Below are 26,191 nucleotides of genomic sequence, written 5' to 3' on the forward strand. Positions count from 1 at the left end.
ACTAGCCTATTGTGCAATAGGCTACAGTCTCGTCTGGTTGTGTGCGATGCTGTACATATGCTTTTTGTGAGCAGAGTGGAGCCAGTACCTCCTCTGCTGATCCACCCAGCCACACCCACAAAGGGGGAGCAACACTGAAGCTGGGGGAAGGAATTATACCACACAATAGAAGCAGGTAGGAGCCTACTAAACCAGCTCTTATTGCAGTTGAGTAAACCAGAATAGGAAAACAGCCTTCCGACACCTAATGGGTACAAAGTTCTAGCCAGCCACACACCAAATATGTAAAGCAAATTATTTATTAATTGAATTGAATATGAAGGCCCACAGTTTATATCACTAGCTGCCATTTTAAGAGGGAACAAGCCTTACAGATACAAAGTCAGCTATGTAACGATCTACATTCTATTAATTACATTTGAAATAAAAATCGATTGAAAGTATCGAACGGACAGGGTGGAAGATCTAGGTCGATAAGGGTGGGGGGAGGGCAGTGACAGCCCATAGCGTTGCATTGAACGGTGCAATGCTGCAGTTCAATTGATTTCTCAATAGATTCCTTGCTGTAATCTATTGAAAATTGATGTGCATTGTGTTGTAGGAATCGATTGCTTTCCGAGAGAAATCGATAGTTTTGTCATATCGAGTGGCAGTCTACAGAGGTGACCATACACCACTCGATTTTGTGGGCTGATCGACCCTTCAATTTGATGATTTTATCAGATCGGTGGAAAATGGCTGCCTGATCGATTTTCGATCGATTGCAGTCTGAAAACTTGAACGCCATTTCCTGTGCTTCTCTTTTGCAGATGAATGGACTAGAATTTCCCGATTCTAATTTTGGGGGCTGGAACGACCGTTTGCACACATACAATATCTTGCTCCTCCCCTTCTATACCGCATTTTCTGATCAGGGAGTCATTTAAACGGACCTGAACTCAGAACTTCCTCTCTGCTCTAAAAGATACGAAACATACTAACCTTTACAGAAAAACATTTCTTTGTTCCAGCTGATACAAATCCTAAAATATATCTGCAGTGTGTCTACTTCCTGCTTTCATGGAAGCAGACATAGGGTTAACATCCTGTGTTTACAAATTAGCTGCTCTGCCAAGGCAGCCAGCTGACACAGCTGAGATCAAATTACAGTTGTGATTAGTCACAGATGAAGGGGAATTAGACCGGCTAAACTCTCTAAATACACACAGGGTGCCTTTCTCTACGTTTTCCTTCTGTCCTAGGCAAGAGTTCAGGTCCACTTTAAGTGCATATTTAAAGCATTTTTATTATAATGACACTCAATGCTTTATCTATTTTTGTACCGACACGTTAAGTTATAGTAAGGCGGTATCCTCACTAGAAGGCCTCTTTTCCACAAACTGTTTACAGGCAGTGAAATGCCTCTCAAACTCTCACAACTGCTTACTGCTGCCTGGTAACTGCTTGTCACTGCCTGGTAACTGCTCACTGCTGCCTGGCAACTGCTTCCTGAGCACACAGCTCAACAGTTCGTGGAAAAGAGGCCTAACTTAAGCATAGAAAAATAAGTTAAGTATTTTTATTCAGGGCAGAGGGGGCTTTCTTTTGGTGCAAAGAAATAATTAAAAAAATAATAATATTTTTGTGGAAAAAAGAAAAAAAGTAATGGCTGAAAACTGAACTTCAGGATACACTAATAAAAAACGTAAAGCTGTAGAAAAGAGGCTTCATATTTTTTTTTTCTTCATTTAAATCAACCTGTCTTATCAACAAAACAAAAAAGCAACTTCTCAAACATTTTTTTAAATATATATTCTACGTCCATTATAAATAGAGATAGGAAGTATAATTAACCCACATTATGGAAACATCCATGTCAGGCCCAGTGCACACCAAAAAGCGCTAATGTAATTGCAAATGCTCAGCACTTTTTTGGGTGATTTTCTCAGAGCGATTCCAGACATGTGCAGAGCGATTTTCTACGCATGCCTAGTGATTTCTGGAGTGTTTTGGTGTAGCGTTTTTTAGAATTTATTACAATAGAGCTGTAACTGATCAGCTTCTGTAACAAAAAAACGCTTGGAAAATAGCTCTGATCTAGCGCTTTTCAGAGCGATTTTCCACTTTCCTATACATTGAGGCTGAATCGCCTCAGAAATCAGCAAAAAAATGCTGCAGGATTCGAGTTTACGTTTGGGGGAAAAAACAAATCGCTCTGGTGTTCTCCATCCCGTTGAAAGACATTAGCCAAGCGCTTTTCAAAGCGCAAGTGTTTTCAAAAACGCTCCGAACCACTCGAGGTACATACACACGTCGGATTTTCGCAAATGACCCGTCGTTTGAACGTCAAATCGGGCGTGTGTACAGTCTGTCGTTCAGCTGATAAGAGTGGATTTAAACGATCCGGCAGATCATTGAAATCCAGTCTTATCAGCTGAACGACAGACTGTACACACGCCTGATTTGACGTCCAAACGACGGGTCGTTTGCGAAAATCCGACGTGTGTACGAGCCTTTGGTGTGCACCAGCATTTGGATTTGGAAAAAGAGTGTACCATCAAATGTAGGAATAAAGGAGATGCAAATAATTTAGAGCTGATGCAAATGTATGCACATTTTTATGCGAATGTATACAGCTTGAAAAAGAACCAATCAAATCCTGCTGAGGTAAAATTTGATTTCTTCATTTCCAAATTGCATACTTTTGCATAAAAATGTGCATACATTTGCATCAGCTCGAAATTATTTGTATCTCCTTGACCATAACTAAATATATTTTTAAGTCAAGTCATCCCCCACCTGTCTGTCGGGAGGAGGTCTGAGGCTCCTGCAAGCTAAGGGTGGGTACACACGTCAGATAAAAGTCTTTGGAAAATGAAAGATCACAGACCAATTTTACCCTCTTCCATGTAGTATGAGAGCCATACCTACACAGTCAATTCTATGGAGCTGAACTCCCCATCAGACAGAAATCTTTGCAAGATGCTGCACACAAAGATGCTGTACACATTCAACAGATCAGTATCTGCAAAAGATCTGTTCCTGCAAAAGATCCGTTCCTGCAAAAGATCCGTTCCTGCAAAATGCATTCATAGTCTATATCTGCAGATCTCATACACACCTTGTTTAACAGACATTCATCTGCAGATCAGACAATCATCTGCAGATCTGAAGATCCATCCTGGTGGATCTGATCCACAGATAATTGTCCGTGAAACAAGGTGTGTATGAGATCTGCAGATATCATAGACTATGAATGCAATTTGCAGGAACGGATCTTTTGCAGATACTGATCTGTTGCATGTGTACAGCATCTGTGTGTGCAGCATCTTGCAAAGATTTTCTGATGGGGAGCTCAGCTCCATAGAATAGTCTGTGTAGAGTATGGCTCTCATACTACATGGAAGGGGGTAAAATTGGTCTGTGATCTTGCCTTTTCCAAAGACTTTTATCTGACGTGTGTACCCACCCTAATACATTTACTCTTAAAGGAAACTTGAATCAAAAGGTATATAGAGGCTGCCATTTTTTTTTTAACTTTTAAACAATGCCCGACGCCTGGCTATCCTACTGATCTCTCTGGCTGCAGCAATGTCTGAATCACACACCTGAAACAAACATGTGACACATTCAGTCAGACTTTAGTCAGAAACATCTGATCTACATGCTTGTTCAGGATCTATGGCTAAGACTATTAGAAACAGAGGCTCAGCAGGATAGCCTTTGTACATATCCCTCTGTACAACTATACTTTATAGGGGAACTGAAGTGAGAGGTATATGGAGGTTGCCATATTCATTTCCTTTTAAACAATACCAGTTGCCTGGCTGCCCTTTCATGCATCAGTAGTGTCTGAATCGCATATCTGAAACAAGCATGCGGCTAATCTTGTCAGACTTCAGTCAGAAACACCTGATCTGCATGCTTGTTCATGGTATGTGGCTAAAAGTATTAGGAGGCAAAGGATCAGCAGGGCTGCCAGGCAATTTGTATTGTTTAAAATAAATGTCAGCCTCCGTATCCTTCTCACTTCAGGTTCCCTTTCATTTATTACATTTAGCCTTAATATAGACATTCCCTATTTCCGGGATTCTAGCTGCTGCTAAACCCCAAGTCTCAGCTTTTCCTCACAACCAGAGGAATCTGGAGGATGAACAGATGGAATTTCGAGTTACCCAACAGATGAAGAGCTTCAGCTTTGAGCCGTACAAACCCAACCAGCCTGAGGCTTCACGAATGGAGAGGTTTCATGGATTCCACCTCGGAAACACAGGTAGACCAATGAAGGACTTAGGAGACCAGCTAGGATTCTCCCTGTGCGCTTATGAGAAGATCCACAATACCGACTCCATTGGTGAAGGCTCAGGACAGGTGGACAATGTGCGCCTCACAGTATTCGATTTGTTGTAAGAGGTCTTCTACACCTCATTACTTCTCAGAGGTTTGTGAAGTGCTAGCATCATCTGAGGGCTCTTCTGTTGGCGTAGTTGAAGGATCTTCTGTCGGTGAAGAGACTTCTGCTATTTCTTTTGAACCATCTGAAGGTCCTTGGTCTTCCTGTTCTTTGGACTCTCCGCCTTCAGCTTCCTGCGGTTCTTCTTCTTTTGCTGCTGTCAATTCAGTCATTTTAGATTCTGGAATACAAATGTATAGTTATCGAAATGCTTTTTTTTTCTCGTTCAGCTGTTGAAAATTAAAGAAAAACTAATGATGCAAGAAAATAGGAAAGTAGGTAACATAACTCCTTGAATGAACATGGATTCCTGATACAGAATATGATGGATTATGCCAGATTAATAGTGCTATGAGGAGCTTAGGTTCATTTTGTTTCCTGTGTTCTTTGAGCTCATGATCTTTTGGATTTAAAATAAATAAATAAATAAAAAAAAATAAAAAGTGTACCCCAGCCGAAGCTCGGGTACTTACCTAAAGAGGACGTAAAAAAGCCCTCAGGATCCTATTGAGGCTTCCCTCGATGCTCTGATGTCCCCAGTTACTGAGCGCAACTCCAGGAAATTAATGACTAGGCATTGTTGCTAATCATATCGGGACCACGCAGCTCCTCTTCCTATATCATGACCACACAGAAGCCGCGCAAGCCTCGCCCGCGTAGTAAGCTAGAGCCGCTCATGTACGAGCAGCTCCGATACAGCGCGGCTCCTCTCATAACAGAGGAGGAGTGCAGCCCTGATCTGCGCAATCGCAGAATGCAATTGCGGACGGCAACACAAGCAACGATATGCGTGGCCAGGGCTGCACAGGCGCACTGGTAGAAGCTCTTTTTTTTTTTTTAACAGATGGCTTAAAGATAGACTGAAGCGAACAAAAATTGCTATTTTTTACCTCCTAGTTCGCTTCAGTACTCAGATGTAAACCACCGCATCCCCACCGCAAAACGAGCGCTTTAGACCCCTCAAATCCCCGGGGGGCAATCCGTCCGGCGCTTCCTTAAAGAGGCAGAGCTCTCTGCTGCAGCTCTGCCTCTACTGATGTTAATCGCCGCGGATCTCCACCTCTCCCCGCCCCTCTCACTGTTCCTTCACAGAGAGGGGCAGGGAGAGGCGGAGATCCGCACGGCAATTGACGTCAGGAGAGGCAGAGCTGCAGCTGAAAGCTCTGCCTCCCCTGGCAGCACAATCCACAACCAAGGTGGTCGTGGATGTCTGCCCCGGGATTTGGGGGGTGTGTGGTCTAAACTGCTCGTTTTGCGGCGGTGTACATCTAATGAGACTTCTGAAGCGAACTAGCATGTAAAAATAACAATTTTTGTTCGCTACAGAGTCTCTTTAAGCATCCCTTTAAAGTGCAATGAAGCTCCATATTAACTGAAAAAAACAAACAAAAAAAATAAAAAAAAAACAGATACCCATTTAGCTTGCCTATCCTGTTTTTTGTGATCACTGACAAATTTAGAAAAAATTCGAAGAAAAATTTTGAAGAAATGTGATATGTAAAAAAGAAAATATTTCTGCTGGCTTAAAGAGACACTGAAGCGAAAAAAAAAATATGATATAGTGAATTGGTTGTGTACTATGAATAATTACTAGAAGATTAGCAGCAAAGAAAATATTCTCATTTTTATTTTCAGGTATATAGTGTTTTCTAACATTGCATTATTCTATAATATGTGCAGATTACACAACACTCAGCATTCAAAATGATTCTTTCAGAGCAGTCTGTGAACTAATGACCTCTCCTCTAGCAGAGAAAAAGTAAATAGCTCAATAACACTTGAGATAATAAAAGTCAGATAACAGCCCTCTCCACGACTTTTGAAAGTCGTAGAGATAATGGCTTTTTTGTATAGAGATAACAACTGGAGTTTCTTAACTCTTCCTGTACTGGAAACAATTAGACTGATGTATCTGATCTTAATGTTTTATTTCTTAGCTGTACTACACATATAAATCATAATATCATAGTTTTTTTTCGCTTCAGTGTCTCTTTAACCACTTCAGCCTACAGCTTCGAAAATCTTATGCATCCGAGCAATGTTCACCTCCCATTCATTCGCTAATAACTTTATCGCTACTTATCAAAATTAATTGATCTATATCTCGTTTTTTCCGCCACTAATTAGGCTTTCTTTAGGTAGTACATTTTGCTAAGAGCCACTTTACTGTAAATACATTTTAACAGGAAGATTAAGATAGAAATGGAAAAAAATTATTATTTCTCAGTTTTTGGCCATTATAGTTTAAAATTAATACATGCCACAGTAATTAAAACCCATGCATTTTATGTGCCCATTTGTCCCGCTTATTACACCATTTAAATTACGTCCCTATCACAATTTATGGCGCCGATATTTTATTTAGAAATAAAGGTGCATTTTTTCAATTTGCGTCCATCACTATTTACAAGCTTATAATTTAAAAAAAATTTAATAAGATACACTCTTGACATGTATATTTAAAAAGTTCAGACCCTTAGGTAACTATTTATGTCGTTTTTTTTTTTTTATTGTCATTTAATTTTTTTTTTTAATACAAAAATGTATTTGGGTAATTTTAGTTTGGGAGGTAAATAGCCAGTTTTAGATGTAATATAATGTATTTTTTTATTCAATACAGGTATGTGGGTGCAGTTTACTATTTGGCCACAAGATGGCCACATTCAAAAAATTCCTAGATGCGAACGATGTCGCATCTAGGAACTAAAATGAAGAGAAGAAGTTTCCTGGGGGCAGAAATACCACGCTCTCTGATGAGAAAGCGTCGGTATTTCTGCCGAGGACTTAGATCGGTGAATGGGAATTATATGCCCATTCACTGATCGGGGGGGCAGCGGGAGCGCGCACACGGCTGCAGCACCACTGCCTATCTGGACGGATATATGCGTCCAGATATGGCGAAGTGGTTAAATCTTTACTGGTTCTCTGTGATGCCAAAAGTGACGTCACTTTTCATCTTTTTTTTTTAATTTTTTTTTCTTTTTTTTTTAAACCCAGCTTAGTGTTAATTTTCCCTTGCTTCAGCTACAGCGTACTGCCCCTCCCACAACAAATGTCACCTAGACAACAGGCTTACATCACTGTGTAAGCTCTACGAAGAGTAAGGCCTGAAACACACCAGAGGAGTTTTTCTGAGCGTTTTGAGTTTTTAAATCTGCTGCTAATGTTATCCTATGTGTCTGTGCACACTGGAGCAATGAGGTTTTGTAAAAAAAAACCCATAGCATTACATTGGGAAGAGGTTTTGAAACCTCTAAAAGCTCTTCCCAATGTAATGCTATGGTTTTTTTTACAAAACCTCATTGCTCCAGTGTGCACAGACACATAGGATAACATTAGCAGCAGATTTAAAAACTCAAAACGCTCAGAAAAACTCCTCTGGTGTGTTTCAGGCCTTACTTATTTTATCTGAAATAGGAAGCTTTCTGTTATTTGCATGCTACGATAAGCTTATTAATGTAGATTAAAAAAAAATAAAAAACTTCTCACAATGCCACTGGCCCTGCACAGTTCCTGTACCAGACCAGGTTAAAAAAAAAAAAAAAAAAAAAAAATATTGGGGGGGGGGGGGGGGGGGGGGATTGGGGGTTTACATATATTTTTGGGGCACTATTTTTGGAGGTTTCAACCACCTTCAATTATCAATACAGGTCTTTTGGACTCTATTATATATGAACATGACTATTGGCAGCCCTGGAACCTCATTATCCACCACTACCGTATATCTACGTCCCCTGTGACTTCATCTAATCCACGAGTCAGTAGATATACGTCTTGTAGCAGAAGCAGTGCTGTGCAGGATTGGGCATTGCTCCTGTGCACATTTCTGGCACTATCTGATGCAGCACCAATTGGTGAACGGGAATATATGTTTCCTGAGCTAATGAGATTGATTTTTACCATTTAAAATACTTTATTTTCTCAGTTCATAGTGAAAAATAAATACACACTGTAGCATTATTTCAGAATCATATATCTTCACCATAAATTGTGATAGGATAAGAATAGCCAAACAAAATGTGTGTTTATCTACAGTAGCACTTTTTAATTTTTAAACTGGAATTGGTAAAACTGAGAAATGTATTTTTTCTATTTTTTTCCCTTGTTTTACCATTAAAATTCATAGAAAACAAAATTGTTCGAGGGAAAAAAATGCCATACAATGAAAGCCTAGTTTGTCTTGGAAAAAAAAAAACCACTATATATTTAATTTCTGTGTCATAAAGTTATTTATAATTAAATAAGGACATAGCTAAACTGTCAAAACCGCTCTGGTCCATAAGTGGGAAACAAGGTGTGGATGCGAAGTGGTTAATATAGGTTCCTTTTCAGGAAAAAAAATAAAATCATATTTTAGATAAAATAGCGCTGTGCAGAGTTGCGGCTGTAATGGTATTCTGTACGTGCGCCGGGTATGAGAACAGACCAGACAAAAAAACACGGCAAAGAGAGAGACTTCCGACAGAACAGAGCAATCCTTCTGCAGGATTCCCCGAGGATGACAACACTGCAGGTAACACAATTATCGCGCACACTCTGCCGGCGAATGCAGAATATAATAACGTGCGCAGAGCGCTAGTCTCTATTCCCAGCTACACAAAGGCTGACAAGAAACAGTACAAAGCCTCTTCCCCCTCCACGCTTATCAGACAATCGCTCTCCGTCTCCCGCCGCCTGGAATACATCGCCTGCTCCACGCTTATCAGACAGTTGTTCTCCGCCTCCCGCCGCCTGGAATACATCGCCTGCTCCACGCTTATCAGACAATCGCTCTCCGTCTCCCGCCGCCTGGAATACATCGCCTGCTCCACGCTTATCAGACAGTTGTTCTCCGCCTCCCGCCGCCTGGAATACATCGCCTGCTCCACGCTTATCAGACAATCGCTCTCCGTCTCCCGCCGCCTGGAATACATCGCCTGCTCCACGCTTATCAGACAGTTGTTCTCCGCCTCCCGCCGCCTGGAATACATCGCCTGCTCCACGCTTATCAGACAATCGCTCTCCGCCTCCCGCCGTCTGGAATACATCGCCTGCTCCACGCTTATCAGACAATCGCTCTCCGCCTCCCGCCGCCTGGAATACATCGCCTGCTCCACGCTTATCAGACAATCGCTCTCCGCCTCCCGCCGCCTGGAATACATCGCCTGCTCCACGCTTATCAGACAATCGCTCTCCGCCTCCCGCCGCCTGGAATACATCGCCTGCTCCACGCTTATCAGACAATCGCTCTCCGCCTCCCGCCGCCTGGAATACATCGCCTGATCCACGCTTATCAGACAATCGCTCTCCGCCTCCCGCCGCCTGGAATACATCGCCTGCTCCACGCTTATCAGACAATCGCTCTCCGCCTCCCGCCGCCTGGAATACATCGCCTGCTCCACGCTTATCAGACAATCGCTCTCCGCCTCCCGCCGCCTGGAATACATCGCCTGCTCCACGCTTATCAGACAATCGCTCTCCGCCTCCCGCCGTCTGGAATACATCGCCTGCTCCACGCTTATCAGACAATCGCTCTCCGCCTCCCGCCGCCTGGAATACATCGCCTGCTCCACGCTTATCAGACAATCGCTCTCCGCCTCCCGCCGCCTGGAATACATCGCCTGCTCCACGCTTATCAGACAATCGCTCTCCGCCTCCCGCCGCCTGGAATACATCGCCTGCTCCACGCTTATCAGACAATCGCTCTCCGCCTCCCGCCGCCTGGAATACATCGCCTGCTCCACGCTTATCAGACAATCGCTCTCCGCCTCCCGCCGCCTGGAATACATCGCCTGCTCCACGCTTATCAGACAATCGCTCTCCGCCTCCCGCCGCCTGGAATACATCGCCTGCTCCACGCTTATCAGACAATCGCTCTCCGCCTCCCGCCGCCTGGAATACATCGCCTGCTCCACGCTTATCAGACAATCGCTCTCCGCCTCCCGCCGCCTGGAATACATCGCCTGCTCCACGCTTATCAGACAATCGCTCTCCGCCTCCCGCCGCCTGGAATACATCGCCTGCTCCACGCTTATCAGACAATCGCTCTCCGCCTCCCGCCGCCTGGAATACATCGCCTGCTCCACGCTTATCAGACAATCGCTCTCCGCCTCCCGCCGCCTGGAATACATCGCCTGCTCCACGCTTATCAGACAATCGCTCTCCGCCTCCCGCCGCCTGGAATACATCGCCTGCTCCACGCTTATCAGACAATCGCTCTCCGCCTCCCGCCGCCTGGAATACATCGCCTGCTCCACGCTTATCAGACAATCGCTCTCCGCCTCCCGGAATACATCGCCTGCTCCACGCTTATCAGACAGTTGTTCTCTGCCTCCCGCAATACAGCGATGTGTATCATCCAAGCACAAAAGCATATTCCATACAGACATTAAATTGGCGTTCTGTCTGTTGCCTCTCTCTGCCGATAGCGAGAGGGGGATGGAGTGTCACTGATGGCAGACAGCAAAACTTAAAGCAAACCAGAACTGAAAATTGAAAGTCAAAATAAACATACACAGGTCATACTTACCTCCCGTGTAGTCTACTCATCAATCTCTTTATTCTTATTTGCATCCTGTTTGTCCACTGTGATCAATTAAATTCTCCGTCCTCCATTCTGAAAATGACCGTTACCCCCATAACAGTTTCCTGGTCAGCACACTGTTAAACTGTAATATGACCCAATTGAGCCATAGGGCAATATGGACATTACATAGCACATCAGTTGTCCTTTCAGTTATAACTGACAGCAACTGATATATTTCAGTTCTGACAAAATCTAGTCAGAACTGGAAGGGATCATTGGAAGAAGAAAATGGTGAGCTTCTGAGAGGGACTGACGGTGAGGTTAGTATGTAATATTCATTTGCAGGTACATCATGTGTTTATTTTATTTTAAATAATTTTAGTCGTTTCAGGTTCCCTTTAAAGGGACAGTCGCAATAAGAATATTATCCTTTATTTATAAAGCCACAACACATTCTGCAGAGTTGTACGATAAATTAGTAAGGGGTGGAGACTGGAAAGGGGGAGGGTAACCAGGCTATGGGGAGGGTAATGGGATGAATTGTGGCTCACAGTGGTGAAGAGCAGGAAAACAATGCACTTGGGGCCGGGCAGCCATTGGGCAAGGCCAGGGGGCTGCTGTACACACACTAGATGCCCAGCAGAGTTTAATCCATTGTGTGTACATAGTTTAAAGAGAGCCAAAACCGAAGCTCGAGTTTAAAATGAGTTAGTTACCATGAAGAGAGGGTAGCCTCAGGAACCTATTGAAGCTTCCCTTGGCTGTTGGTAGCCTCCTGTTGCCGAGCCCCCCTCCCCCCCCCCCCCCCCCCGCATCGTGGTCATGCGGTTTGTCTTACGCATTCATAGCCGCGCAGAAGCTCAGGCCCACCCATGCATGCTACTGCGCATGCGGACTCCAGCGTCTACTGCGCGGCCATGAATCCGGAAGAGGACCCGCGCAGCCCTGATGGGATTAGCTAAAATGCCTTTTCACTAATCTTCGGGGTCTTCACGCTCAGCGACGTGGACAGCAGACCACCGAGGAAAGCCTCAATAGGATCCTGAGGCTTCCCTCTCTACAGGTAAGAATCTGATTTTGTATAGGAGTTTCGGTTTGGGTACACTTCAAGGGGTGACACAGGATACAGTAGGGGGAAGAGGACCTGTCCCATCAAGCTTACAATCTAAGAGGTGAGGGAACACAGGATACAGTAGGAGGGAAGAGGACCTGTTCCATCAAGCTTACAATCTAAGAGGTGAGGGAACACAGGATACAGTAGGAGGGAAGAGGACCTGTCCCATCAAGCTTACAATCTAAGAGGATAGGGAACACAGGATACAGTAGGAGGGAAGAGGACCTGTCCCATCAGGCTTACAATCTAAGAGGAAAGTGAGCACGGAATACAGTAGGAGGGAAGAGGACCTGTCCCATCAGGCTTACAATCTAAGAGGTGAGGGAACACAGGATACAGTAGGAGGGAAGAGGACCTGTCCCATCAGGCTTACAATCTAAGAGGAAAGTGAGCACGGGATACAGTAGGAGGGAAGAGGACCTGTCCCATCAAGCTTACAATCTAAGAGGTGGGGGAACACAGGATACAGTAGGAGGGGAAGTGGGCCTGTCCCATTAGACCAGCGGACCTCGATGTTGCCGCACTTGGACCCTCTGAACATATCAGACATCAGCGTGTTGGACTTGTCGTTGCGAGCCCTTTGTGAATCAGCACAGCTATACTGAGCCAGCACAAGCATAGCCAGGCATGCCCAAAGGAGAACGCAGCAGCAAGCTGTCAGAGAGTCCCGGCTAGCAGCGACTGTGTGGAGAAGGACACAGGAAGCCTTAAAACTATCCAGAGGGCTCCCTCTACCTACATAAGCATCTAACTTTTTTCCATTGGCCAATACAGGTTACCACTACTGAGCAACTAGTGGGGCCTTCCTGGCCCCAGAGATATACCCGTAAGGTAGCTGGAACAGTGTAGGAGGAGCCACAGAAAAGCCCACCCCTATCCTTGTAATGGTCAGCCCCCAACTAACACTCTCCTCATGTCTCCCAATTGGAAAGTACCTCTAGCCAATGGCTGCTGATCAGAACTTGTGGCCAATCAGGAAGCAGTATAGAGTTATGCTGGGGATTATGAGAAACGCCCACCTTTCTCGGCCTGCTTCTCCTGCCTCCTCTTCTCTTTGGCAACCTCGGCCTCCTGCCTCTCCCGCTTCTCCTTCAGCGTCTTGCAGACTTTCTTGTGGGTGAACCAATGCAGCTTCTGGCAGTTCTGATCGCAGTAGATCACCTGTAACACAGAGACGTCTCAGAACACCCCCGACCTGGCGATATTCCACTAGTGGCTTCCTATGGCACCCAGATGACAGCAGCACCCTTTCTGAATGTGTGCCACTAGATATATCGCTGGTTATCACCCTTTCTTTTATGCCCAACCCGTTTCCTGACACCTAATGCGAGCCTCCTAACCAAAATAGTCAAAATGAACTGTTCCTTAAAGGACCTCTGTCGCGAAAATCTTAAAGGGGCACTACAGCGAAAAACTGTAAAATGTAAAATATGTGCAAACACATACAAATAAGTACATTTTTTTCCAGAGTAAAATGAGCCATAAATTACGTTTTTCCTATGTTGCTGTCACTTACAGTAGGCAGTAGAAATCTGACAGAAGTGACAGGTTTTGGACTAGTCCATCTCCTTATAGGGGATTCTCAGAGATATATTTATTTTCAAAAGCACTTAGTGAATGGCAGTTGCTCCGTCCAACTGCCAAAAAACTGTGTAGCGAGCAGGGAAGCTGGCCAGCATCATTGTTTAAATCCTTTTTAGGGAATATCTTTATAAAAAATAAAAGCCTTGCCGAGAATCCCCTATGAAGAGATGGACTAGTCCAAAACCTGTTACCTCTGTCAGATTTCTACTGCCTACTGTAAGTGACAGCAACACAGGAGAAAAGTAATTTATGGCTCATTTTACTCTGGGAAAAAAAAATGTACTTATTTGTATATGCTTGCACATATTTTAAATTTTACAGTTTTTCGCTGTAGCGCCCCTTTAAAAGTTAAAATACATGTTAACATATACAAAATAAGAAGTAATTTTCTTCTGGAGTTAGATAAGCCATAAATTACTTTTCTCCTGTGTTGCTGTCACAGTAAGAAGGAGAAATCTGACATTACCGACAGATTTTGGGCTAGCCCATCTTCCCATGGGGGGTTCTTAGTTTTCTTTATTTTTAAAAGCACTCAGTGAATGGCAGTTGCTCCGTCCAACTGTCAAAGTGTGCAGCGATCAGGGAGGCTGGCCAGCATCTTTGTACAAATCATTTTCAGGGAATGTCTTTATCCTATATAATAATCCCCGTGTCTCTGCGTCCCATGTCCCTGTGTCCGTGCGTTTGCGCTACCGCGCAAACTTCTGCATGTGTCGGCGATTACAGACCAAGCCCGATTTAAATGGGCTAAGGTCACTAGTAAAGAATAAAAGCCTTTCTCAGAATCCCCCATGAAGAGATGGACTAACCCAAAACCTGTCATTAATGTCAGATTTCTACTACCTACTGTAAGCGGCAGCAACATAGGAGAAAAACAATGTATGGCTCATTTTACTCTGGAAGAAATGTGCTTCTTATTTGTATGGGTTTCAAATGTTATGGTCTTCAGCCTGGGAGGCATAATTTTCAAATCCGGCCCCGCCCCCATGGCCAAAATACTTTGTGTGCCAGCTTCAGCTATGGCATAGCTCCCAAATGTCCCTTTTTCGGAGGGACAAAGAGGGGCTGTCCTTTTTTTCTCAGTCATTATTTATACTCAGCGTTGCTTAAAAGGGCTTTTTGGCACCACATTATAAGAATGATACTGCAGGTCTTAGGGCTGGTTCAGACGGACGCTTGCGGAGCATTTACCGCCAGCGTTCGGGGCTTGGCGTTAAACGCTCCCACTTAAGTGAATGGGAGCGTTTGCACCAAGCTTTCATGCGCATTTGCATGAACGCGGCGTTTGTGACCCGATTTTCCCTGGCGTTCAAGGAGCCCCTGGAAGCTACATGTAGCTTCCAGGGGCGGTGAACCGCGACGGCTAATGTCCCCCTAGAGGAAGAAAAAATGTGACCGCATCCAAACGCAACACGAACGCTGCTGAAAGCCCGAACGCATTGCTGCCGCGACGCCAACGAACGCGATGCCTCCAAACGTCCGTCTGAACCAGCCCTTAGAGCAGGTGCAGAAACCAGTAACAAAATTCATACGAAGGATGGAAGGTCTCGCTTACCAAGAAAGGTTAGATAAACTGGGTTTATTTAGTCTAGAGAAAAAAAAAAAAAAAAAGACGCCTTAGAGGGGATCTAATTAACATGTATAAATACATCAGAGGGCAATATAATAGCTTGGCGGATGAGCTTTTTGTCCCTAGGCCTTCTCAAAGGACTAGAGGACATGAGATGCGCATGGAGGAAAAACATTTTTTAGCCATTTATTTAGGAAAGGGTTCTTTACAGTAAGAGTGATTAAGATGTGGAATGCATTGCCACAGGAAGTCGTTATGGCAAACTCTATACCTGCATTTAAAGGGGGCTTAGATGCTTTCCTTGCGTTGAAAGACATCCATGGCTACAATTACTAGGTTATGCCTAATGATGTTGATCCAGGGATTTTATCTGATTGCCATCTGGAGTCGGGAAGGAATATTTTCCTTTTGAAGCTAATTGGACCTTTATTTTCTAGTTGAACTCAATGGACATATGTCTTTATTCAACCCAAATAGCTATGTCTCTTTTAGCCCCTTTATACTTTCCTAGTGGTTTTGAGTCACCATGGGCTATCTGGGCATTCTGTAGTACGAGTTATCAGAGATTCTTGTAAAGTTTTGCTGAAAGTTTTGTGCTACAAGCTGACCCCGCCCCCTGCACCTTCCTATACCACGCCCACCATTTATAGCAATTTGGTTACAGTACTCCATAAGCCTGGGGGGCAATAATGGACACTCACCAGCTTGCACACGGAGCACCTCTTGTCGGCCCCCTTCTCCCCGCATGTCGTACAGAACTCGGCATCCACAAAGCCCACCTGGCCGGTAATAGCTTGTGTGAGGACAGAGAACGCTGTCGGGTCAGAACCCTGAAACAGAACCACACAATGACACTACGTTACACATTTATACATGTATGATAAAAGTATGCATCGTGGCTGTCTAAAGCTGGCCATACACTTATAGATTTCCAGCCAATGTTCCAAAGCGATTGATTCCTTTCTCAAAAGAATCAATTCACAAGGAATCCATTCCTACCATACATTGCACATCAATTTTCCTATAGATTCCAGCAGGGAATCTATTAAAAAAAAAAAAAAAAAAATCAACGGGCGATCGGACAGGAAGTTGTACCGTGTGTACATGTCCAAACTCTGCTCCCGATTGATAAAAGGGTTCGATTTTCCAATGATAACTTTGCAAAATCGATCCCTTTCTCAATCGGAATCCAGATCGGACATGTTGGAAATAATTCGCCCGATTCCCATCAATCGGACGAGAAGTTGCATTGTGTATTCCCAGCATAAAGGGGAGATTTATCAGTCAAGTGATTACCAGTGTTGTTTCTACCTATTTTACCCCAATTGGAAGACAGTAACAATCTGCATGTGTTTTGAAAGTACATTCCTTAGTATAAACCAGAGCTGTGGAGTCGGTCCAAAAATCCACCGACTCCGACTCCTCAGTTTAGGATTCCACCGACTCCGACTCCTCTAATTTGCATATTACAATTTTGTTGATTAAAAGTATGTAACATGAAATTCGTCTCTTAACTGCCAACGCTTAGGAATTTTACAAGACAACTGAAGTGAGAAGGATATGTAGACTACTATATTTATTCCCTTTAGACTAAAACTAGTCCTTGGTAAGAGTACTTGTAAAAGGTACAAACCGGAACAAAGAACATCTATCAGGACCTAGGCAATGTAAGTGTGGGTACATGTAAGAATGATGTGCAGGTACTCTGCAGGGGAATGAGGAGATTGTAAACAGACAACACCTCTGTGTTCAATGTGCACAGCATTCTCAGTGGATTCCCTGCAGCTCTGTGGAGAGTGCATATGTAGAGTATAGTACTACTGTGTAACAAAGTAAACCTGAGACAGATGAAATTAAAGTTTTATACATACCTGGGGCTTCCTCCAGCCACCTTCAGGATAATCAGTCCCTCGTTGTCCTCCTCCACCACCTCGATCTTCTGCTATGAGTCCAGGTACTTGAGCCAGTCGGGCGTAGTGCGCATGCACACACTCCGCCGCCAGGAGCATACGACACCTGTGCAGCACTATTGCGCAGGTGCAGAATGTTCCTGGCTGTGGGAGCGGCATGCGGCCGGACAGCGCTGACTGGCTGAATTACCAGGACTCATAGCAGAAGATCCGGGTGGTGGAGGACAGTGAGGGACTGATTAGCCTGAAGGGGGCTGGAGGAAGCCCCAGGTATGTATAAAAAAAAAAAAAAAAAAAAAAAAAAAAAAAAAAAAAAACTTTACTTTTCATCCGTCTCAGTTACCCTTTAATTTGTAGTCACCAAACCAAATTTTAATAACATATCAAATTATTTGATTTCATCAGCAAAGGGAGTGCATACATTTGCATAAATCTGCATCAATGCAGAATTATTTCCATCTCGTTGACCATCTCTATTAGTGACACAGCTACACATCAGGCTTTATTCTTACAGCATAGATGTTATTTAGTATATATAAGAGATTCCTGTGTACACATCATATATACAGTCACAATCAGATCTGTATATCTGACCTTAAAAATACGGGGACTGCTTTATTGAAGCAGCACAAGTAACTAATTTTGATTGGTTTATTTCATTTTTGTGGACTAAGCACAGCTATTACTGTATATATACATTATTTTTAATGACTATTATCTGAGAAATAGAACATTTTATCATATTTTCTATTTTAATTACAGTTACAAATTCATTATGAGTCGGTGCATTTTTTCCCGACTCCAGGCACCCAAAATTGCCCGACTCCGACTCCACGACTCCACAGCCCTGGTATAAAGAAATACTGTAGTGACATAACAGAATGCATTCAATTATTCAGGATATCCACGATTATTGTAATTATCCTGGTTTCAGCAGACGCACTTCCTATATCTATAGATTGCTGAATATTGATTGGTATGTAGCGCCGCCCTTCCACTAAGGCTTAGCCTAGGCTGTTCAGCTATGCAGAAAACTCCTCCCAGAGCATTCTGGGAGAACAGGTATAAACTGTATTGGCTTCAGAATATCAGTAAACTAATATTACACACAGCTGCACCTGACAGGACTAAAGAGGTCTCCTCCAGTGATAAACTTCAGAGTGTAAATCAGGGTTTTACAATGGCCAAACACTGACTAAATCTATAAATATTGCAAAAAATACAAAAATAAAATGATTCCTTATGGTATTTTCCCTACAGTTGCTTGTGTGTGCAGGTGAACTGAATGTATTTATGTGAGGCAGTGCCATGGAGGATGGAGTTCTATGACTCTGTAATACTATAAATCACACGTGTGTGCTGACCGCCCGTGATAAGAGGAACGACTTACGATTTCCACCGGGGCGATGCTGCGCACCAGCTGCTGCAGGAGGGTGGCCTCGCAGTACGGAAACTTCCGGATACTCTCCCGGATAAACTTCTCCTGGGCTACAGGAAAACAGTCGCCGTCTCTTCCTTTCAATAAACTGAAAACAAAAACGATACAAGTCAGAAAATTCAGGCCGTGCAGCAGATACCAGCGGGATGTACTGATGTCATGTTATATGCGGGCATCCTGGCTGTGTGTGGGTGGTGATGCCCTCACTGCTGTCATACAGCCACGCCGAAGGGGTCTGCACATGTACAATGGCACCAGTCCCAACCTATGGCTGCTAACCAACCAAATCTGCCTGCCACCCATCTCAGTTACATCAAAGCTGAAGTGAAAAAAACAAAACACTTATGATATAATGAATTGTATGTGTAGTACGGATAAGGAATAGAACATTAGTACCTCATTTTTATTTTCAGTTATATAGCTTTATTTTTTATAACATTGCATCATACTGCCACAGTTGCAGTTTTAAAATGACACTGTGTAATTTAAAGCAGAACTGTAGATACTTTTTCAACACACGGTTTCACTTACCCGGGGCTTCTGCAAGCCCCCAGCAGCCGTCCTGTCCCATGCCGGTCCTGCTCGAGTCTCCGTTCTCCCGCCGCCACCCAGTTACTCGACTATTCCCCTCTGTAATAGCGGGGAACGTGAAGAAAGGATACGCATGGCCAGAGCCGCGCAGGCACAGTGGCGAAACCGAAAGTAGCTGGCAGCAGGAGAGAGGAGGCTTGTGGAGGACCAGCACGGGACAGGACGGCTGCTGGGGGCTTGCAGAAGCCCCAGGTAAGTGAAACACTGTTGAAAAAGTATCTACAGTTCTGCCTTAAAGAGACTCTGAAGCGAGTTAGATAGCATTTGATTAGTGTAAAGCACCTTACATAGTGCTAAAACACCGCTATCCCGCAGCAAAGCGAGGGGTCTTTACCCCCAAATCCCCTCTTCTAGGTCCGGGGAGCGCTTCCTGCTTGAGGCAGAGCTAATGGCTGTAGCTCTGCCTCTCAGCGTGTCAATCCCCGCTGATCGCCGCCTCTCCCCGCCCCTCTCAATCTTCCTTCACTGAGAGGGGCGGGGAGAGGCGGAGATTTGCACGGCGATTGACGTCAGTAGAGGCAGAGCTACAGCTCAAAGCTCTGCATCCCCTGGCAGCAAAATACACGACCAAGAAAGTAATGGTTTTTGCAGGGAAGATTAGAGGGGGTAAAAATCCCTCATTTTGCCGCGGGAATAGCAGCGGTTTAGCACTATGTAAGGTGCATTATGATTACAATAATCAAATCCTATCTCACTCGCTTCAGTCTCTCTATAAAGCTATAAAACAAAGCAGAAATGACCCTTTTAACTTTCCTGCAGTAAAACCTTATCTCAAGCTGTCTCTCACTGTTTCTCAGCTGTTTAAAGGAGAACTGTAGTGAGAGGTATATGGAGGCTGCCATATTGATTTCCTTTTAAGCAATACCAGTTACCTGGCAGCCCTGCTGAGGTATCTGCCGGCAGAATCACACCAGAAACAAGCATGCAGCTAATCTTGTCAGATCTGACAAAAATGTCAAACACCTGATCTGCTACATGCTTGTTCAGGGTCTAGGGCAAAAAGTATTAGAGGCAGAGGATCAGCAGGGCTGCCAGGCAACTGGTATTGCTTAAAAGGAAATCAATATGGCACCCTCCATATCCCTCTCACTACAGTTCTCCTTTAAGTGCTTCAGAAAACAGGACTGTCTGACTCAAGTTGGGTCGGAGAACTCAGAGAGGCTCTTTTGCATAGATAACTACTGAAGGTTTTTTTTTTGTTTTTTTTTAACTCTTCTTGTACTGGAAAACACAAGACTTTACTTTTCCACTAATATTCTATTTCTTAGGTGTACCACAAATACATTTCATTAGATCACAAGTTTATTTTCACTTCAGGTTTGCTATAACAAAAACAATTGCTTGTTGCCCGTCTGAAAACTCCTCCTTAAAAGATAACCTGCCTAACACTTGTCCTCTCCGGACCACTGCCCTGCTACAAACTGGGGATGGTCAATAAAACGCATATACAGTAAATTCTAACTGATACAAAATGTATCTAAATGGGAAATGGACAAATCGAATGCAGCAGCCAAAGCTGTACTTAAAAGGTACCCTAAAGAAAGAGTTATATGGAGACTGCCATATTTATTTTCTTTTAAACAATACCAGTTGCCTGGCAGCCCTGCTGATATCTTTGGCTACAGTAGTGTCTGCAAAACTTTTCTGTTTACCAAACTTCACACAACTCCTCTCGTCGGCGACTCTCTGGCTGCCTGCTCACACCTCCTTACAGGCAGCTCTCTACCAGAGTTTGATGGCAATGATAGGCTGTCAGCAGGGGGTGTGGCTGACAAGGGGAGTGGTTGAGACTTACTGATTGTGAACGGCACTGTGTGAGTCACTGAAGGTCCAGGAGTATTATGGTTTTTTTTGTTTTTTTTTAACCAGAATTTCTCAACGCAACAATAATTTAGAACAATGCATATAAAAAAAATTGAAAGCCAGCATATTAAAAATACACTAGAATACAAGGTTTAGCTACACATATGGAGTAAGGCAGACAATACACACAGATAGATTTTTTTCCATTTGATTCCTGATTGATTGATTGATTGATTTGATCACTACATTAAAGAGACTCCGTAACAAAAATTGCATTCTGTTTTTTTATCATCCTACAAGTTCAAAAAGCTATTCTAATGTGTGCTGGCTTACTGCAGCACGTTCTACTATCACCATCTCTGTAATAAATCAACTTATCTCTCTCGTCAGACTTGTCAGCCTGTGTCTGGAAGGCTGCCAAGTTCTTCAGTGTTGTGGTTCTGCTATGAACTCCCCCTTCCAGGCCCCTCTCTGCACACTGCCTGTGTGTTATTTAGGATTAGGGCAGCTTCTCTCTTCGCTCTTATCTTTTACAAGCTGGATAAATCGTTCTCTGAGTTGGCTGGGCTTTCACATACTGAGGAATTACATACAGGCACAGCTGTCTGCACTCTGCAGGAAGAAAGGAGCAGCCTGAAACTTCAGTGCATGAGAGCTGAAGGGGGAAAGAAACACACAAATGATCTCTTGAGATTCAAAAGGAAGGGTGTATACAGCCTGCTTGTGTATGAATGTATTTTCTATGTGTGGACATACTGTACATCAACCTACTTCCTGTTTTGGTGGCCATTTTGTTTGTTTATAAACAAACTTTTTAAAACTGTTTTAAACCACTTTTAATGCGGCGAGGAGCGGCGAAATTGTGACAGAGGGTAATAGGAGATGTCCCCTAACGCACTGGTATGTTTACTTTTGTGCGATTTTAACAATACAGATTCTCTTTAAGCAGTGCACTGCTGCGCTTCAAACGATTTTCAATCCATGTCCTGCTGAAATCTATTGGAAAAATCGATCTGCTCTGTGTGGTAGATATAGACTCCTCTCTGACCAGAATCAGATCAGAGTGGGACATTGGGTGGCTATTTATGTGTGTATGGCCACCTTAAAGGACAACCGAGGTGACATGTGACATGATGAGATAGACATGTGTAGTGCCTAGCACACAATTAACTAGGCCGTGTTCTTTTTTTTTTTTCTTTCTCAGGTTGAAAGAGTAATGCTGGATCCACACGGTGCGTTCGCGCACTCGATTTCCCGCTCGATTTGTTTCCAACATGTCCGATTTGAATTTAGATGGATCGTTAGGTTGATTTGGCATACTTTGCATGCAAATCGACCTAACGATCCATCGAAATCCAAATCGGACATGTTGGAAATAAACGAATCGACGGGAATTGAGCGGGAAATCGAGTGCGAACGCACCGTGTGGATCCAGCATTAAACATCAGGTATGCAGGTGACAATTTCTGTCCAGGTTGGGACCGGGTCAGACTATTACGTAACCCTCATTGATAAGGAATTGCAGGCACATAACACTTTCCTGGCAGTAAATGGCTTCTGAGTGTAGAAAAAAAGAGATAAAAAGGGATAACAGTTCACAGATTTTAGCTCTGGCATACTTCGATGAAGGTGTCACTGAAAAGAGGCCATGAAACAGCAACAACTTAAAAAAGTAGATTTAAAAAAAAAATACAGTTGTGAAATACCTTAAAAAGTCATTTTTAGAAGGAGGATAGATAAAATTGTTTCTCTCAGTTAATTTTCACCTCGAATGTCCTTTAAAGAAAACCTGTAACGAAAAAAAACCTCCCCTGGGGGGTACTCACCTCGGGTGGGGTATGGGGGAAGCCTCCGGATCCTATTGAGGCTTCCCCCGTCCTCCTCGGTCCCACGGCGGCGGCAATAAAGCTCCTGGAACAGCGGGGATGTAAATATTTACCTTCCCAGCTCCAGCACAGGCGCAGTATCGGTTCTCCGCTCAGAGATAGGCGGAAATAGCTGATCGCTGTCGGTCCGCTCTACTGAGCAGACGGAAGTCTCCCATACCTGCATGGTAGAGTGGACCCGACAGCTATCGGCTATTTCCGCCTATCTCTGTGCTGAGAGCCGCAACAGCGCCCCCCGCTGGAGCCAGGGAAGGTAAATATATCAGCGCTTATCAGGCTTGTCGAGGGAGCATTGCGGTACACTTCGGGGGAGCCAGTGCTGGACTGCCTGCAGCTACAGGGATGGGGGAAGCCTCGTTGGGATCCTGAGGCTTCATCCTCCTGAGGTGAGTACCCCCCAGGGGAACTTTTTTGTTGCAGGTTCTCTTTAAAGAGAACCCATGTTTCAGAAACACATACTTCTTATCCAAGGCCTCTGGATCGTCCAGGAAGTTCCCACTGCGTCTTCTGGTCCTCTGCCCGGGACTCTCCAGCTGATCCGCGTTCCTCTCCTGGCATGAGTGGCTCTGGTGTACTGCGCAGGCACGGCTGCACTCGCACAGGCGCTGTACGGCTGCTCACGTGTTTGAAGAGGCCCCGCCCCAATCACATTACCAACAAGCCCTTGTCGGTAACCTTTTCAGGGTGCTAACAGGGCACCGGAGGACAGCGATGGGAGTCTCTATAGCAGTGCTTCTCAAGATTTGAGTGAAGATGCCTTTGATGGCCTTTATATTTTTTTCAAGGTACCCCTCGGCAAAAACAACTACCGAAATGCTGTTATAACCCGTGTTAGGCAGCTATCCCTCCCCCCCCCCCCCCTCCAAGTAGATAGTGATGATTTTTAGGCAGCATCCCCCCTCCACGTAGTCAATGACTGGCAACCCCCCCCCAATAAAAAGTCAGTGACCCCCAATATGCAGCATCCCCCATGAATAAACATGACAAGGATAAGGAGTCATTCTTGTAGAGCATGTACACACTTGCCACAAATAGGGGGCTGCAACACCCCCTTTAATAGAAAATCTGTAACAAAAAAAACTTCCCCAGGGTACTCACCTCGGGTGGCGGAAGCCTCCGGATCCTATTGAGGCTTCCCCCGTCCTCATGTGTCCCGCAGCGGTCTCGCTGTGCCCCTCCGAACAGCGGGGATGTAAATATTTACCTTCCCGGTTCCAGCGCAGGCGCAGTATTGGCTCTCCGCTCGCAACTAGGCGGAAATAGCCGATCGCTGTCGGGATGCTCTACTGCACAGGTGCAAGTCTCCTGTGCCTGCGTAGTAAAGCGGACCCGACAGAGATCGTCTATTTTCATCTATCTCCGTGCGGAGAGCCGCAACAGCGCCCCCGCTGGAGCCAGGGAAGGTAAATATTGCACAGCCTGACAAATTGTCGCCTGAGCGTTCCGGGGGCTGCAGCGAGACCGCCGTGGGACACAGGAGGACCGGGGAAGCCTCGATAGGGTCCAGAGGCTTCCCCCTACTGAGGTAACTACCCCCCAGGGGAACTTTTTTCGTTACAGAATCTCTTTAATTATGCAGCATCACTTCAGCTCCGCCTCCAGATTGTAAGTGGCCCCCTATTAGTTGGACAAACATTTCCTCACCTATCCAGGCCAAGCCGCACTGATTCGTTGCTCCACCCCCATTCCTTTGACATCCAACTTCAACCATGGCTTCCAGACTAAAAGTTAACTGGTGGGTAATGCAGCCACATTGTATATCAATGTGGTGTTGCCTTACTGATGGCAATGCACAAAGGATGGGGATGCATGCTGAGGCACCCCTGGCTGGTGCTCGAGGCGCACCTGGGTGCTGGGGCACCCAGTTTAAAAATCCTTGCTCTACAGCAGTGATCTGCAAACTTGGCTCACCAACTGCTAAGGAACTACAAGTCCCACAATGCATTTGTCTTTATGAATCATGACTGTGGCTGTAAGACTCCTGCAATGCATTGTGGGACTTGTAGTTCCGTAGCAGCTGGAGGGCCAAGTTTGCAGATTACTGTTCTATAGAATCCAGTGATTTCCCTCTCCTTAGGCAAGTATATGATTTTACACTAACATTGCCCAATCAGACTCCTACGTTTTGATGAAGGCGTCCAGCTTGTCCTCGCCCTCCTGCAGCAGCGTCGCACACCTCTGCATTATGCAGCTGACGTAATGCATCTTCATGGCCAGAACCTCGTTCATGTCCTTCTGCTTCATGCAACGCTCGCAGATCAGCTCCAGCACCGCGCCGCACTTCTTCAGGGCCTCCGGGTCCATCAGCAGGCGGCTCTCCTTTACCAGGAAGAGGATCTGCAGGGGCAGAAACATAAAAGCTGATCCAGAAAGGAAGACGACGTTATGTTCTGAGCTGGAAACATTCTGCAAGTATCTGGGAAAGTTCTGAAGGGGATATTTTTTTCTGTAAGGGCAGAGCCGGGTCACACAACAGCAAGAGTACAACCGGCAGCCAATCACTGCTCCCCTGAGCCAGGTCACACAACAGCAAGAGTACAACCGGCTGCCAATTACTGCTCTCCTGAGCCGGGTCACACAACAGCAAGAATACAACAGGCAGCCAATCACTGCTCACCAGAGCTGGGTCACACAACAGCAAGAGTACAACAGGCAGCCAATCACTGCTCCCCTGAGCCGGGTCACACAACAGCAAGAGTACAACAAGCAGCCAATCACTGCTCGCCTGAGCCGGGTCACACAACAGCAAGAATACAACAGGCAGCCAATCACTGCTCCCCTGAGCCGGGTCACACAACAGCAAGAGTACAACAGGCAGCCAATCACTGCTCCCCTGAGCCGGGTCACACAACAGCAAGAGTACAACAGGCAGCCAATCACTGCTCGCCTGAGCCGGGTCACACAACAGCAAGAGTACAACAGGCAGCCAATCACTGCTCGCCTGAGCCGGGTCACACAACAGCAAGAGCACAACAGGCAGCCAATCACTGCTCACCTGAGCCGGGTCACACAACAGCAAGAGCACAATGGGCAGCCAATCACTGCTCGCCTGAGCCGGGTCACACAACAGCAAGAGCACAACGGGCAGCCAATCACTGCTCCCCTGAGCCGGGTCACACAACAGCAAGAGTACAACAAGCAGCCAATCACTGCTCCCCTGAGCCGGGTCACACAAAGGCAAGAGTACAACCGGCAGCCAATTACTGCTCGCCTGAGCCGGGTCACACAACAGCAAGAGTACAACCGGCAGCCAATCACAGCTCTCCTGAGCCGGGTCACACAACAGCAAGAATACAACAGGCAGCCAATCACTGCTCTCCTGAGCCGGGCCACACAACAGCAAGAATACAACAGGCAG

General features: G+C 45.1%; 1 protein-coding gene across 2 annotated transcripts in view; it reads right to left on the minus strand.

The window, feature by feature from the left end:
• Positions 1-3,404: 3,404 nt before the first annotated feature.
• ANKMY2 (ankyrin repeat and MYND domain containing 2) overlaps positions 3,405-26,191 on the minus strand; it is a 48,301-nt gene continuing 25,514 nt past the window's right edge. For both annotated transcript variants that reach the window (XM_068235113.1, XM_068235112.1), the window contains 5 exons: positions 24,956-25,170; positions 18,506-18,641; positions 15,907-16,035; positions 13,071-13,212; positions 3,405-4,613 (listed from right to left, as the gene is read on the minus strand). In XM_068235113.1, the coding sequence (XP_068091214.1) occupies positions 4,408-4,613; positions 13,071-13,212; positions 15,907-16,035; positions 18,506-18,641; positions 24,956-25,170 (828 nt within the window). In that variant the 3' untranslated portion in view covers positions 3,405-4,407. The remainder of the gene's footprint in view (positions 4,614-13,070; positions 13,213-15,906; positions 16,036-18,505; positions 18,642-24,955; positions 25,171-26,191) is intronic.

The sequence above is a fragment of the Hyperolius riggenbachi genome, chromosome 5 (genome assembly GCF_040937935.1).
Source record: "Hyperolius riggenbachi isolate aHypRig1 chromosome 5, aHypRig1.pri, whole genome shotgun sequence".
NCBI classification, from domain to species: domain Eukaryota; kingdom Metazoa; phylum Chordata; class Amphibia; order Anura; family Hyperoliidae; genus Hyperolius; species Hyperolius riggenbachi.